Source organism: Lepidochelys kempii, chromosome 24 (genome assembly GCF_965140265.1).
Source record: "Lepidochelys kempii isolate rLepKem1 chromosome 24, rLepKem1.hap2, whole genome shotgun sequence".
NCBI classification, from domain to species: domain Eukaryota; kingdom Metazoa; phylum Chordata; order Testudines; family Cheloniidae; genus Lepidochelys; species Lepidochelys kempii.
Window position 1 is genome coordinate 4,601,970 of NC_133279.1, and position 14,980 is coordinate 4,616,949.

General features: G+C 54.9%; 1 protein-coding gene across 2 annotated transcripts in view; it reads right to left on the minus strand.

The window, feature by feature from the left end:
* Positions 1-14,980, minus strand: part of IQGAP3 (IQ motif containing GTPase activating protein 3) — a 37,896-nt gene that overhangs the window by 11,118 nt on the left and 11,798 nt on the right. For both annotated transcript variants that reach the window (XM_073323024.1, XM_073323025.1), the window contains 17 exons: positions 14,364-14,527; positions 13,879-13,966; positions 12,577-12,740; positions 12,021-12,181; positions 11,260-11,384; positions 11,010-11,173; positions 10,609-10,699; positions 9,785-9,952; positions 8,774-8,916; positions 7,744-7,914; positions 7,039-7,122; positions 6,457-6,528; positions 4,746-4,815; positions 4,067-4,275; positions 2,118-2,270; positions 1,000-1,163; positions 3-227 (listed from right to left, as the gene is read on the minus strand). In XM_073323024.1, coding sequence (XP_073179125.1) covers positions 3-227; positions 1,000-1,163; positions 2,118-2,270; positions 4,067-4,275; positions 4,746-4,815; positions 6,457-6,528; positions 7,039-7,122; positions 7,744-7,914; positions 8,774-8,916; positions 9,785-9,952; positions 10,609-10,699; positions 11,010-11,173; positions 11,260-11,384; positions 12,021-12,181; positions 12,577-12,740; positions 13,879-13,966; positions 14,364-14,527 — 2,416 coding nt within the window. The remainder of the gene's footprint in view (positions 1-2; positions 228-999; positions 1,164-2,117; positions 2,271-4,066; positions 4,276-4,745; positions 4,816-6,456; positions 6,529-7,038; positions 7,123-7,743; positions 7,915-8,773; positions 8,917-9,784; positions 9,953-10,608; positions 10,700-11,009; positions 11,174-11,259; positions 11,385-12,020; positions 12,182-12,576; positions 12,741-13,878; positions 13,967-14,363; positions 14,528-14,980) is intronic.

Consider the following 14,980-nt stretch of genomic DNA (forward strand, 5'->3'; position numbering starts at 1 on the left):
ACCTCTTTTGTCCGCTCTGAGACTCCATCTGGTTGATCCAGGCCTTGTAGATGTCCACGGGGTTGGTGCGGATGCTGAGGGTTTTGTCCTGCAGAACCTCCTGTACGGGGCCGCCCAGGATCTGGCGCAAGGCGTTCTGCCCGCGGGCATTCCGGTAAAAGCTCACCACCAGCCGGATCACGGTGGGGTTCCCCGTTAGGATGTCGCGGAGCTGGTCGACTTTGGACCTGGATGGGGGGTGAGAAAGGACAAAAAACTGATCTGGGCTCGAAGGTGCAGCCAGCACAAATAAATAGCCACTGAAGACAAGCAGCGCCGTTATTGTGCCGTAGGGATCTGCCAAGCTGTGGAATCAGCCTGCCTCCTGGTACCACTGCCTACCTCCTGCATGTATAGATTAGTCCAAGGGGATGCTGGTGGCATGGCATCTCCTCCAGAAGGCGTCCATGCCCCCCAGAGACGTCAGTGCTCAGACTCTAAAGGCCTGGCTGCACTAAACCCAGAGGTGGGACTGCAGCCGGCGTAGACGCACCTGAGCTAACTTGGGCACCAAGAGCAGCGAAGCCATGGCCACACGGGCTCCCTGCCTGAGCGCGCACCCGAGATCTCAGCCGTGGCTGCACAAGCCGGTCTTCGCTGCTGTCGATGCCCAAGCGATGTAGATTAAAGCCAGCTCGGGTCTGTCTACACATGCTGCAATCCCATGCCTGTTTGCAGGCGAGCCGTCCCCTAAGGGGGATAAGCACCATAACCTGGTCAATAGGCGTTTGGACAGGAGCTAGCCCTACGTCCTTGCCCAGACGGCTGTGGAGCGTAAGCATCCACGTGTCTCAGAGGGTTCTAGGAATACAAGAGGCATCCAGATGAGACGGTTTCATCTGAATGCAGGGAAGAGACAGACGGACAGCTCCTTGAGACAGACAGGCGTTCAAGCCCTGGGATCAGGGCAGCCCTGGTTGGCCAAGGGAGGCCAAGATGGTATGTGCCCATCGCACTTACCTGATCTCCTCCTGCAGGGCGGTTTTGAAGAGCTGAAGGAGCAGGTAGGCCTCTCGGGGATTGGACGCGTAGTTGTAAAGCGTGAAGACCACCGATTCCATGAACTTGGTTGATTTGTTCTGGGGCATCTGGAAAATCAGCTTAGCCAGGTACACAGGGTGGGTCTGCGGACAAAGGAGAGGTGTTAAAGAGGAGAGCTATCCTGGGGTCTGAGGGCTGGAACAGTCAGCGTGGTCTGGTGACTACAGCCCTGGACTGGGAGACCTTGGCTCTTTGCAGCTCTGCCATTGACCTACTGGGTGACCTTGGGCAAGTCACTTCCCTCTCTGTGCCCTCCCATCCTTTGTCTTGCTTGATTAGACAAAGCTCTTTGGAACAGGGACGGTCTCTTGCTGTGTTCACATGCAGGCCTAGAACAATGGGGCGCTGATCTGTTATGGCCTCTCGGTGCTACTGTAATACTAGATAACAAATTAGCACTCATCGCAGGAAAACTAATGAGCAGATCCCAGCGTCACAGCCCCCTGGGATGCAAGCACGCATCCCTGCGCCTGGCTGGGACAGGTGACAAAGCATCCTGTGACGGCAACTCAGACGTGGCGCTTCCTTTTAAGGAGGGAGCTAGCCCAGACCGAGAAGGGAGCCCCAAGGTCAGAGGAAGGAGTCCTCACAGAGCATAAGGCCAGAAGAGACTCTTGGATCAAGAGCCCCAGGTGCCAGCAGTGCCCAGGTCCCTGCAATGGCAGGGAATTGATTCAGCGAGAGATGCTCAGGTGATCCCCGCCAGCAAACCACACCCCATTTCTGCATCAGCGAGAAGACACTTGCACTAGCCACTGCCTTAGCTGGATGTGGCTTTAGGAAAGGCCAAGGCAGCAGAATCCAGGCTGAGCAAGGTTTCCATCTGATCAGACATTGACCTGTTGGTAACCCCCTGCCTGAAGATGGGGTTGTGTGCGGACTCCCTGAGCCCACATGCAGTCCCTTCATGGAGCTGAGCTGAGGAAACCAAGGCAGCAGACACGTGACCAGATGGGTGGGTTGTGGGGGATGCAGACTGTTCCCGTCCCCCCACTCCCCAGCAACAAATGGCCTCCCAAAACCAGCAGCCAGCTCACCTGCAGCAGGTAGAAGAGGTGCTGATAGGCCTCCAGCTTCTGGCGCTTCTCCTTGCTGAGCGACTTGAGGCCCTTCTGTTTGTCGATGGCCATCAGGTTCGACAGCTGCTCTTTGTTCTTCTTCGTTAGCTTCTTGCAGTGGGAAACCACCTCCTGTCATGGGGCAGGCGAGCAGACACTGGTGAGGTTAGCAGGAGTGCCTAGGTGATTTAGGAGCATCCACCCCATTGACCTAGTTGAAGCCGAGTGACTTGGGAGCACAAGTCTCATTGGACTTGCAATGGGAATTGTGCTCCTAAATCTTCTGGGAAAATTCCACTCCTTTGGGCCTTGGGATTCACGCAGCTTTGCCATTTACACACCATGGGGAAAGTCATCCCCCATCAAACCACACCCACCAACTCCTGGCTCGCTCTGCGTGCTGTTGGCAGGCTCCCCATTCCCCAACAGGCCTCATGGAAATCAGCAAGGTGCTGCTGACCGCAGGCAGTGTGATTTAGTGCATAGCGCCGGACTGGGAGTCAGGACACCTGGGTCTATTCCCAGCTCTGCCACTGGCCTGCTGGCGACCTTGGGTGAGTCACTCTCCTGCCCTGTGCCTCAGTTTCCACACCGGTAAAAATAGGGATGTGATATTGACCCGCTTTGAAGCGCATGGATGAAAAGCGCCACAAAATAAAAATAAATACGCAGCTCTTATACATTGACCCAGCTCATCAGGGGCTGGATCTGAAGCCCCCTGAAATCAGGGGAAAGATTCCCGCTAACTTCAGTGGGTTCTGAATTAAGCCCTTTGACAGATATGGCAATAACCTGGACAAATGTCACCGCATTAAGTTACGTCTTATTGAATTCAGGTTCGGTATCGTTGTAGGGCAGGGATTGTCTACAATTCCACGGGGGAGGGGAAACCCCAGCCCTCCAGGTTCTCCAGGGACGGGGGTGGGTGGCATGATTAGGCAAAGTCCCTGAGGTTGTAACAGCTCCCAGGACGTGCCCCCGGCTGGAGAGGCTGGCATATACTGGTTCACACTGGGTTCTCTAGAGACCTAACAAAGAAAACCCCTGAGTTTGAACAGGCTCAGGGCCTGCTTTCAGATCCAGCAAACGGATGGGACCTTCTGTCCAAGGGGGGCCCAGTCCTTCCTGGGAAGGGTTGGAAGGACTTCACTTATTTATGGGGTGGGGGTGGGGCTTGTTCTTAGCTACCAGCTGCTATGAACTTGTGACCATAGGAAACCCCCTGAGTGGGGTTTGAAGGACTGACCACCAACTGGAACGCTTACTGGACCTTGGGTGATCTCTGGTCAGCTTATTAGCACACATATAGGTTTTACTGTTTTTAATCTGTGTTTTCTCAATCTTGCTTTCACCTGAAGAAGAAATCTGCTTGTTTAGAAAGGGCTGGGTGACCACTTACACCTCTGGGCAATTAGGCTGTTTATAGCCTCGGGGGAAAAAGCAAAGGAGGACTGCTTAAACAGTCTGACTTGCTAGGGAATTCGCAGTATAGTCAGAGAGCTGGGGAGTCTAGATACCCTGGTCAGGAGAGAGATGTTGATCTCTCCCCGAGAGGGGACAACTGGGGAGCCAGGTGCCCTTGGTAGGATACAGAGGGGGAATAGAAGTGCAGTCACCCTGAACAGAAACAAGCCCGAAGGGCCAAACTCAGTTCTGGCATAAGCAGGCATAGCTCCATGCCTACACAAGGACTGGATTTGGAAGGAAGTTTTCCAGAGGCACAAACAGGCACATAAAAGGAGCCTAGAGGGTTTAGGAACCCTAGTTTTAGTCTAGTCCAGGGCAGTGACTCCAGAATCGCACTGGTGTAACAGAGAGCAGAGCCTGGCCCCTGAATGGGAAAGTAGCATGAGTGGAGAAAAAGCCTTGGGACAGCTGAGCTACTGCCCCGATTACGCCCCCCCACACCCAGCCCGTGACCCCCTGACCTGCAGCGTGATCCTGTTCTTAACCAGAAGCCCGATCTTGATGTCCATGAGGTTGAGGTCGCTCTCCAGCTGCTGGTTGGAGCGGATCCTCTTCACCACCTCCTCCCGCAGCTTCAGCAGCTCCGACTCCTCCCAGAAGTCATGCTGGCTCTGCTCCAGCAGGTGGGCGAAGCGCCGGACAATGCTCAGTGGCGGGTCCCTGGCGTGGACTGGCAGGGGACGGAGGGAAATCTCCCTTGAATGTGGTTAAATGGCTACTGAGGGCTTGTCACGCTCAGGGCCAGCATAAAGGGGCCTTAAAAAGTGGGTGGAAATGGGAACCAGGAATCCCCCCTGCACCGGGGCCTCCCCGGACAGCATGGAGCTAGTGTAAGGGCTCTGCACCTGCTTCCAGCATAAGCTTGGATAGGGGGTGAAGCCAACGCATGCTGCTCTGTGGCTATTTGTTGATTTCAAGCTCCCTTAGGGAACACGGCCTGAAGTTAGAGCAGCCCTGAGGCTGCTCTACCGTACACCAACAGGCTGGCATGGTCTCTGCATAGCACCAGACTTCTGGGACTGCAAAGGGGGCTTCAGCCCATACCCGAAGTGTAGGAATGGTAATGAGAAGGCAACATCCTTGCAATTAATTAAAGGCACATCTGTATTAAAAAAAAAACCTAGACAGACAAGCACTTACCCAACATCCTGTAATCCCCACGGGCCTTGTTAGCTCTCACAAAAGCCTGGATTTTAATTACAGCATTAATCTGCCAAGACAAACAGAGGGGAAGAGGGATGTTTCCTACAGCGTCCCTGCAGCAAGCAGCAAGTGTAAAGAGAGAAAAAAAATATACCAGCCATGCAGCTGGCAAACTGATTAGCTGGGTGTCGGGCAGAGGGAGCATACTCATTGGGATCCTTTTAGACAGTGAACTCCTAGTGCCTAGTCAGTCAGATGCCTGAGGAAGTAGTTTGAGCATGGGGCAGGGAGTCAGGACTCCTGGCTTCTATTCCCAGATGTGAAGCTGTGTGTCATTGAGCAAGTCATTGACCCCCCTCTGCCTCAGTTTCCCCTTCATCTGCGAAGTGGGTTTACTCTCTTCCTGGCTCACAGGGGATTTGTGAGGGTTTATATGTTTGCAGAGTGCTTAGGGTAAAATATCCAAAAGCATCTAAGTCAACAGGACTTAGGAGCCATGGTCACTTAGATGCTTTTGAAAATTTTACCCTGGGTCTTAGCGGCTGTTGCTTTCTTCAGGAGCCGGTACATTTGGCAACAGCCTAAATGAACTCCAGACACTCGGCTTCTCAATTTTCGCACACACCCCTTTACCCCAAACTTTCAAAGCGGATTAGTGACCTTGGGTGCCACACCTGAGTGGTCTTAGAGGGAGAGTGCTCGGTGTGATGTTCACAGCACACACACAGAAGTTAGATTAAAAACCTAAATCCTTTTGCTAGAAGGTTGCAATGTTTCAACTTTATTTCTTAGAATTCAGAACACACAAGAACCCAAAAACAGAGAGAGAGAAAACAGACTGCTCCCTAAGGCGACAAGGCACCGCTCACCCCACCTTGCTTTAAACTGGTTCTTTACCAGTTGATCAAACACTTACTCAAGAACCCCCTAGTCTGCGAGCAGGGCCAGGAATGAAGGAACCACACCCCCAAACGCACACATGCAGCTTGCAATTCCGACACCATCCTCAATACAACGCACTCAGTCCTGTCTGAAAAATCAGCCTTCTTGAGGAGGCTCTCATCCGGCACCCAAGATCACTAGGCACTGACAAATGTGGGCCTTTGGACATGGACACATCCTCACTTTAGGTCTTTTTCTGGAGACTTGTATATTTCAGGTGCATACTTATATAGAAATCTTGCAACCTAGGGGCAGATTCTAGCACCCCACCTAGAAACACAGAGCTCCTCCCTCATCCCTGTGGGATCCATGCTGGACCACCACACAGTTATTTTGCTGATTCACTTTAAGAGGGCTCCTCTTTGCTCCAGAGCAAGATACAAGAGGATTTGAGGGTCTCCCTCAGGCAGAGGAAGAAGAGGGTCTAAGGATTCTCAGGGTAAGTTTACACTGCAAGCTGGGGGTGTAACACAGTTGCGCTAGGTCTCCGCAGGCTCGCTTGCTAAAAATAGCACGTGGCCACGGTAGCATGGGTGAGGCATCTTGAGTCCATACCTAGCATCTCTGATAGGCACGCACTTGGGATGGCTGGCCTGCCCACCATCACCAGTGTCTATTTTTAAGCACACTAGCTCAAGTAAGTCTACTTGAGCTGGGGATCACCCCCCTCTCCCAGTGTGGACATCCTCTTGCAGATGGACTGAGGGTCTCTTTTCATAGCCTCTGGGGTTATATTTTCACTTGCACTCCCGGATCAGCCACTCACGTTCTTCCTGAAGTAGCGCAGTCGTTCCCGGTACCTTTTACGAGCTCGCCACATCCTCACATAGGCCTGGATCTGAGAGGAGGGAGCAGAAGAGACAGAGACAGATTTGGCCATTTTAACTGGACACAGGAAGCCTTGGAGGGTATTCTCCGTGACAACTATTTGATCCATTTCCACGTAGGCGCCCTTATTCCCTCTACACAGGACTAGGGGGCGCTGGGCTCCAGCAGGTATCTTTTCTGATCACAGATAATGCCAAGATTTTTGACAACCGTGGCGCTCTCGGCAAGAATTTTGGGTGTCACCCACCTAGGGTCAACATCCAGTTTGGGAAGCTATGTCCTGCCTCCCTAAGTCTCCCCCTGCAACTAGATGCAGTGACTTAGGACAGAAGTGAATAATGTATTCTTGTTGCTGTGAAAGAGCTGTTACCTTCCACCCCAGAGGTGGCTGCATCGCCACTGGGATCCCCAGATCTAGATGGGAAAAACAGCTGACAATAGGATGTTGTTGCTACTAGAAAACAGAGGAGCAGGGCTGGGAAGGGGGGTGGGATTACAGAAGCAGACAAGACTCCAGTACCTTTATCACAGCATCTCTGGTTTTTTGCAAGTACCGTAATCTTTGCAGGTAAGCACTGCGCTGTCTGTATCCTCTCCAGCATGACTGGATACACCAAAAGGGAAAACAAAAAACAAACAAACACACACATACCAATGAACTACAGCATGACATTTCTGGGGTGACCCAAGGCACCAGCTTACAGCGTGGGAGAGCCTGGTCTGTGCCCACAGGAAGAAATCCTCACACCTCTGCCAGCTGCTGGCAGCACAAGCTGCCCTAGGGAGGCTGCAGATCACTCCCAACAACCCCTACTCCTCAGCTCATCCTGCCCAGGTTAGTCCTCAACAGAGCCTACAAAACCAGGGCTGCAAGCCCCTAAAGAGAGAGGCCTTCAGCTGTCACCATTGCACTGCTGATTCGGCTTGTACGTTCCACCCTTCCCCCTACCCTGGGTGTGCCTTCTCAGATGGCAAGCTCTTTGAGGCAGGGACTGGCTAGCACTCTGTACAGCACCTAGCACACAGGTCCCCCGTTCTTGTCTGGACCCGAGGCCCTACCATAATAGACAGGATGAATAATAAAGCTGTTCTGCTCGCTGTAAATAGGGGGTAATACAGGAAGTGGTCAGGATGCCTGTACGACGCCCTGAAGACCCAGCGCTATAGAAATGATGCCGTGCACATCAGCGTGTGATGGGCTCAGCAGTTTGGCAGCACTCCTCACTTGGATTTTGATAACAGCTGGTAACTGCTCCTGCAACAGATGTCTGCGGGCCACGAGTTCCTGGCGGACAAGGTAGCCCCTCATGCGGGCCTGCAGCCGCACGACGAATCCAGCGTTGGATTCCCAGAGGCGTTCCCGGTCGTGGGCCACGGTCACGCCCGTGATCGTCGACTGCAGAGATAGGACACACAGATCAGTTCAGGAAGACTTTGTAGATGTCAGACGCATGTACACCATCCATCAACGAGAAGGGAACACCCCCGGCTGGGTCAGCAGCCGGAATTGAACTCAGGCCACCTGGACCTAAAAAGCACAATCAGCTGCTGTTTTGATCTAAAGAACCAGATCCAATCAGCTCAGAGGCAGGGACAGACTCAGAAGCTTCTTACGTGGTTGAGCCAACGGAGGGAGACAGAACCACACTTTACCAGTGCGTTACACCCAAAAGCATATATGCTAGCAGGATTCTGAGACAGAATTGGATAATCCTGCGGCTGGAGAGTGCATAAAAATATCCCTTGGCTTTTGGAAGCACTAGAAACCCTCATGCTTCAGGGCATGAGATCATCTCTAACAGGGTCAGGAGGAAACATCTCCCGAGGGCAGGTTATCCTGTAGCAGCGGGATTCTTGCACCTTCCTCTGAAGTAGCCGGTACCGCTGCTGGAAATAGGTCACTGGGCTAGATGGACCCCGGAGCTCATCCAGTCTGGCAACTCCCATAAGCTGGATGTTTAAGAGCTGGGATTGGGTCATATCACTGGAAGCAACAATCTCTTTTGCAAGCCTCTGGGCAGACCAAGAGGGCTGGAGAACTAATGGCTTTGTTATGAACATCTCTGAAGCGCTCCGACATGTCCCAGTGGGACAACAGGCTAGAACTCTGGGTGCAGCCAGAGCATTTAACACACAGCGCGTTCGCCTGGACGCCTCACATATCAACAGCCAGGGCCTAGCAGCAGCATGCCAGACTCTTCAGCAATACTCCAGCCACGAGGGCTTTGATAACAGCCCCAGCAACTGCCCCTCACCTGGATTTCCTCCCAGCTGAGGTGGATGGAGTTAAGGACACAGTCACGAGGCCGCTCCCAGCTGCCTTCGAAGCTCTGCAAGCTGAAGTAATACACGCTGCCGTCTTTCAGCTGGTGTCGGACCCAGTGGTGCTTAGCGTTCCCTGAGCGTTGCCATTGGGATAGGATTAGGGGAAGGAGAGCGTTAACACACACACACACACACACGGCAAGAAGAGAGGCAGCTGCAGGGTTAAACTGATCCAGCAGCAAAATGGATTTCTCAAAATGGATTTCCTCCGATCAGGTTTTGAAACCAAGGCTCAGCTGACGGAACACTTAGGCAGCTCTCTATAGCCCTGTCCCCAGTTTCAGAGTTTGGCTTTCAACTCCTTGCTCTCCCCATGTACATCCAGAGCAAGAGCCTTCTCCCTCACATTAGATGCCCTTCCTATAGCAAGTATCTGTCAGCCCCCTCTCTGGTTTTGACACCTGGCTTGTCCTATTTCTCCCCTTGCAGTCACCCATCCTCCTTCTGCTCCATGAGCAGGAGCTGAGGTGCAGAGACTCGCCTAGAGTCAGTGGCAAAGCTGGGTCTCCCAAATCCCAGGCTAGGGCCCCAACCACTAGGCCATCCCCCTCGTTCAGCCAGGGGAAGCCTTGACGTCCCCCGCAATGGCCCAGCTAGCCCAGGACACTGTGTCTGACAGTAGCTGGTACCAGAGCGAATGGGGGAGTGTACAAAACAGGGCAGCAAGACCACCCAGTCTTCCCCTCGCAGCTGACGACAGTCAGAGGTTTAGGGCTGGCCATGTCTTTCCAGTGGGATGTGTGGAAATTGGGGGTTATTGACCTGGATTGCGGTAGCCCCTCGGGGTCCCAGTCACGAACTAGGGCCCATGGCGCTGTATGGACACTGAATGCTCCCTGCCCCAGAGAGCTATGGATGGTAGAGGCTAACCGATGCTAGCAGCTGGAGATGCAGCTCCGCCCCTGCGGTTTTCAAGGTCAGAGGAGTCAGGGGCCTTTTACCTGCTTGTCTCTTGGCAGCCAAGAGGGTGGCGAGCAGGGCCTGGTAGGCCCCTGCACATTCTGCCACAACGCCATGCAGGGAGACGTCCGGGTTCCGCAGCACGCGTACCGTCTGAGCCGGCTTCCCTTCTTTTATGGCCTGGTTGATGGCAGCAATACCTAGAGCCACTACGGGAAGAGAGGGGGAAGGCAGGGGTTAGAAAAGGAAGAGGGTGCATTCATCCACTCACCCGCAGTGAGCCCAGCTTGGTCCATGCCTGCCTGGATGGAGGTCACCATGGACAGTGGTCTCCAAGCTTCCAACAGGGGAGTTACTGCTATATCGGAAGCCCAGGTCACCTTTGCAACTGCCATTCCCAGTGGGTAGTTAGCAGCCGGTTGCATGAAGCTTTGGAGATGGAGATTAATCCTTTGGGCCCCTGGGGAATGTGGATTCCAGACGGTACAGAGTACAGGTTTCTAGGGGCTGCTCCGAGTCAGATTGCAATTGGAGGATCGGGGGAGAAGCAAAGAGTCTTGGAAGGTATGGCCACCAGCACAGCATTCAGTTGTGTTCACTGCTGTGGCTTATGGCACAGCATCCCAGAACTCCCACGCCTAGCTCATCTTGCAAGGCCTACCCTGATCCCTGGGGCCGGCACCTTGGGACCTCAGATGAGTGTCTCTTGCAACCCCTGGAGAGTCAGGGAGGGTGGAAGACAAGCATCACAGGGCTAGAGAGTCTCTCCCCATCCTGCATTTCTTGGCGCGCGGAGGAATAACGGAAGAGGGCCGGACTGCAGCTCCAGCTTGAGCCTGCTTGAAGTTCGCTTCCGAGCCCTTACTTCTCTTAGCTGCCTCTGTGTCCTGATTGGCCTGGGAAACCCCTTGCTGGATCTCCTCCCACCAGAGAGCTGCTCCATCATCCCCGGTCACCTAGGAGACGGGAGGCAAAAAGCGATGAGCTGGGGCATCTTTACAAACCACACGAAGAGGCAGTGCTTCCATCAGGGAGATGCAGCCACCTCTGGGGAAGGGGCGGCTGGCAAAAACAGTATTTAACGGAGTGGGAGGAAGTTGGATTAAAAGCCCCAGGGCTCTTCTGGAAAGTGCAACAGGATCTTTTGGAACCAGGCGGAGCGAGATTATTCTCTGCCACACACTGGTTTTAACGTGTCCCAAGCAACGGTCTTTCCACCAGCCCGACAAGCTGCTGCTCTCCGTAGCGCAAAGCCAACTGGCCTACCTGGGCTTTCTGCCTTAGCGCGGCGGTCAGCACATCGTGGTAACGCCTTGCTCCCGGGAAAGTCACGGCAGAGAGCCCTGCAGAGGGCAACAGCAGAGCAGTAAGCGTCTTCTCCGGGTCGTTCTGCACCAGTGCCTCGTTGATCAGTCTGATGGCGAGGATCTCTGTGCCAGGGAGAACAAAGACAGCCAGTGAGTCAGAGCTCATTGCAGCTCACGGAGCCCAGCGCTCAGGTATAAAAGCCACTCACGATCGTTTTCTTCTCGCACTGCCGAGTTGGCGCCGTTCACGCAGGCCTGGATGTCGTTCCAGTTCAGGAACGCAACCCCGGCTTTCCCAGATCGGCACTTCAGTTTCAACAAGTCGTCAAAATAGCTGAAAGGGAAAAGACAGAGCCATTCCTTAGCCCATGACTGAAAGGTCCCGCATCCAAGGGGCTGAAAAACGCTGTCAGAAAACTTCAAAACGCCCCACCACAGCAGGCAGTCTCTTGTTTTCCAAATGGGGAAACTGAGGCACAGAGCAGTGACGGTCATGCGGTGAGCCAATAAAAGAGGTAAGAATGGAACCCAGGAGTTCTGACTCTTAGTCCCGGCTTTGGCCGCCCAGACCAGCACCCCTCCTGCCACAGGCAGAAAAAGAACACAGGAGTCCTGACTTCCATATGCAAATTCACCACTAACTTTCTTAAGGTAAGATCAACAATGGTTTCTCCCCCAGGCAGGAAGCTGGGTCCAGGCGGTGGCTCCTGCAGACTGCTGGTGAGATCTGCAGCCAGCCCCTGATGACATCTGGTAACAGAACCAGGTTACAGACAGAGTTTAACCCTTCAGATTGTGGGTTCCTGCTGGTCCTGTTTCACAGCCTCAGAAATCTCCCCACCTCACAACTTTCAGGGGCCTGGCTCTGTCATTTTCAAATGCCACAAAGCCTTTTAACTCATTCACGGCCAAGTCACTCCACTGGAATTGGTACAAGGGGCATCGTTCCCACCGAAATCCAGCCAATTACCGCTGCACGTTTGCATCCTCGATATCAGACAGGCCTAGGGCAGGGCTGACCAGGCTACTCCAGAATCCATAGACATCCCCAGCTTCCAGCACCCGGTTGATCAGCGCCACGGCCGAGAGCATCTCCACAGCAACGTACAGTTCCTCCTGCCCCAACTCACCCTGCAGAAACCGGGGGGGGGGGGAGGGGAAACGACAGATGCACACAACAATGATCCTTTTCTGCCCCCCAATCCCTACAGTACCCAACATGAATCAATTTACAGTGGGAGAAACTGAGGCACAGAGAGACTTGTCTCATGCTGTCTGTGGCAGAGATTGAACCCAGATCTCCAGAGTGCCCATCCAGTGCTTTGAGCACCAGGCCAACCCCCAACCCATGCCGCAAAGCGAAGAGAGTCACATGAAGAGGTCAGACAGCGATTCCCCAGCAGGGACTGCAGTCTGGGAAGAGCATGCCTGCGAAGGGTGGCCCCCAGGACAGCAGCAAAGAGCTGACTGTTTGAGAGCATCAGAGGCCTCTCCTCCTCCCCCAGCAGACGCTGCCCTCTCCTCACCTGCGGATGCTGCCGCTGTAGCAGGGACAGCTCCCGCTGGTACAGCTGGGCGGCGAAGGGAAAGGCCTCGGGCAGCTGGGCCTCGGGGCTCATCAATTCTCGTGCCGTCTCCGTCGCCTCCCCCCGGCGGATCGAAGCGTTGATGCGGCTCACGGCCTGCCTCCCTGCGCACCAGCGGGGCGGATGAGATGGGGGCAAATTAACTGGGGGCTGGGGGGGTGTGGGGGGGGGCGTGTGGAACTCGGGGCTTGTCGAGTTTGTGCCACTCGAGCGGCCACGCTGCAATAATAACGCTCCAGCTGTGTGGAGCGACTGCATCCCCGCTGCACAGTGAGCTCCAGCTTCAACCCTCCCTGACAGGCCGGCTATCTTAGCCCCACTGAACTCAAGCTAGAGAGCCGCGTGTACGGCCGGGAGCCGGGTTAGGGACAGCACTGTTACGATCCCGCCAGTGAAGACGCAGGTCTCCTGCAGCCCCAGCTCTGGGCTACTGAGGAATTGCCTTGCCCAGTTCCATTCAGCAGCGATAATCGTGGGGTGTTGAATTTGGGACGACGGGGGCTTCTGATGGCAGAGATCTGGGGCCAGGGCACGGCCCAGGCTGCCTGAATTCTGCTCACTACGCGGGGCTTTGCAACCCAGACACCAGGTGCTCCATGCTGATGGTCAGTTAACTCTTCCGGACCACGTGCACTTTGACCAGCTCGCCTGCTACGCAGGGGACTCAGGGCAGGTGCGATGCCCTCTGCCCAGGCACGGGACTGGCCCTAGCGGCTCTTTGCTGCCTTGGCAACAGTGTGGCATTGCAGGGCAGGGGGAGGATGGGTCCATTGGGCCAGGCAAAGTCCCCCCCAAGCAGGGACACAAGTTAGGGATGGCCCAAGCCCCAGCAGCTCCCAGAGGTGATGCAAGCTACCTGCCTTCTACCTACCAGCTGGCGCATGCCCCATCCCTAGAGTGGCCTGGGCATAGCCAGATGCCAAGCATGATGTTCAGACCCTCTCCAGCTGGGGCACTGAGACAGGAGAGGGAGCAAATGCAGCAAGTGAACAGAGATAGGGAGTCCCTGCGGGGCAGGCTTCTCTCAACGATTTATTGGCCCCTCTGGCGAGGCGGCCAACAAAGGTGTCAGTTACAGGGGGTTTGTGGCGTGGGTCACTCGGAACTGGAGCAAGGCCTAGATGCATCAGGCAGGGGCCAAGAAGCCTGGATCTGGCCCCAGATTCATAGTGACCCTGGCTGCCCCCAGCTCGGTACCAGTCCCCTTCGCTGCGTGGGGGGGGGGGGCTTGGCATGACTTACTGGCATGCTCCCGATCTCCCTTCTCATTGGCTGCGTAGACCCCCACCTGCACCTCCTCCTGCTCCAGCAGGTCCACGTAGCCCAGCTCCTGCAAGGAGGAAAGCGGCAGGAGCTCACACACAGGGGGACCGGCCCAGCCAGCCTGCTCCCCTCCCAGGGCCACGCCTGCCACCCCTCCGAGGGAAGTCGCTCACATGCAGTCCGGCTGCAGCGCTTCCTGAACGTCCACGTCACAGGAAGCCTTTAGAGCATGGGGCTTTCACTTGATCCAGACCTGACCCTGCATAGGGTGTCTGGACTCGTAGGGCCCGATCCCATAGCACCGCAAGCTGCTGGCCAGAGGGACATTACTGAGCTTTGGCAAGGTGGATCAGCAGTATGAGCCGGTCTCCTCAGGAGGAGTCTCTACATCCCCGCCCAGTTCCTATCCCTGCAATATTCCTCCCCTCTCTGGTACGGGGGCTACATCTGCTGCTGGGCCTTACCAGCGCTTTCTGCTCCCGATCTGTACTCAGCTGATCCAAGTACCAGGCTGCGTTCTCCCGCTGCACACCACGCAGGGCCAGCACAGGATCCTGCAGGGCCTGGCACAAGGCTGGAGGGTCCTGCCTCTCCAGAGCATCGTCCACGTATTCCAGCGCTCCGTGCACTAGAAGAGAGGTGGTCATGCTCCAGGATACTTACGACTGGTGTCGTAGCACGCTCATCAGTAGAGCTCAAAGCTCTTCGCCAAGGAGGTCGTATCTTGATCCCCATTTTACAAATGGGGAAACTGAGGCACACAGAGAGGCAAGTGACTTCTCCAAGGTCACTCAGCGGGGTGGTGGCAAAGCAGAGAATAGAACCCAGGTCTAAGGAAGCCCAGTCTAGTGCGCTAACCACTAGGCCACACCCACTCAAGGTGGTGCCCCATTGACCTTTACCGGTGGCTAGGCCAACGTGAGCCTGCCACAGCTTCAGCCAACAAAGCTGCTCATGCACTAGAGGCTTGTGCTTCAAAAATCCAGAGATCTGGGGTTCGATCCCTGCTACCAGCCACCCACACGGGGCAATGTATTAGGGCTTGTCTACACATGAAAGCCAATCCGGAATAAGGTTGTGA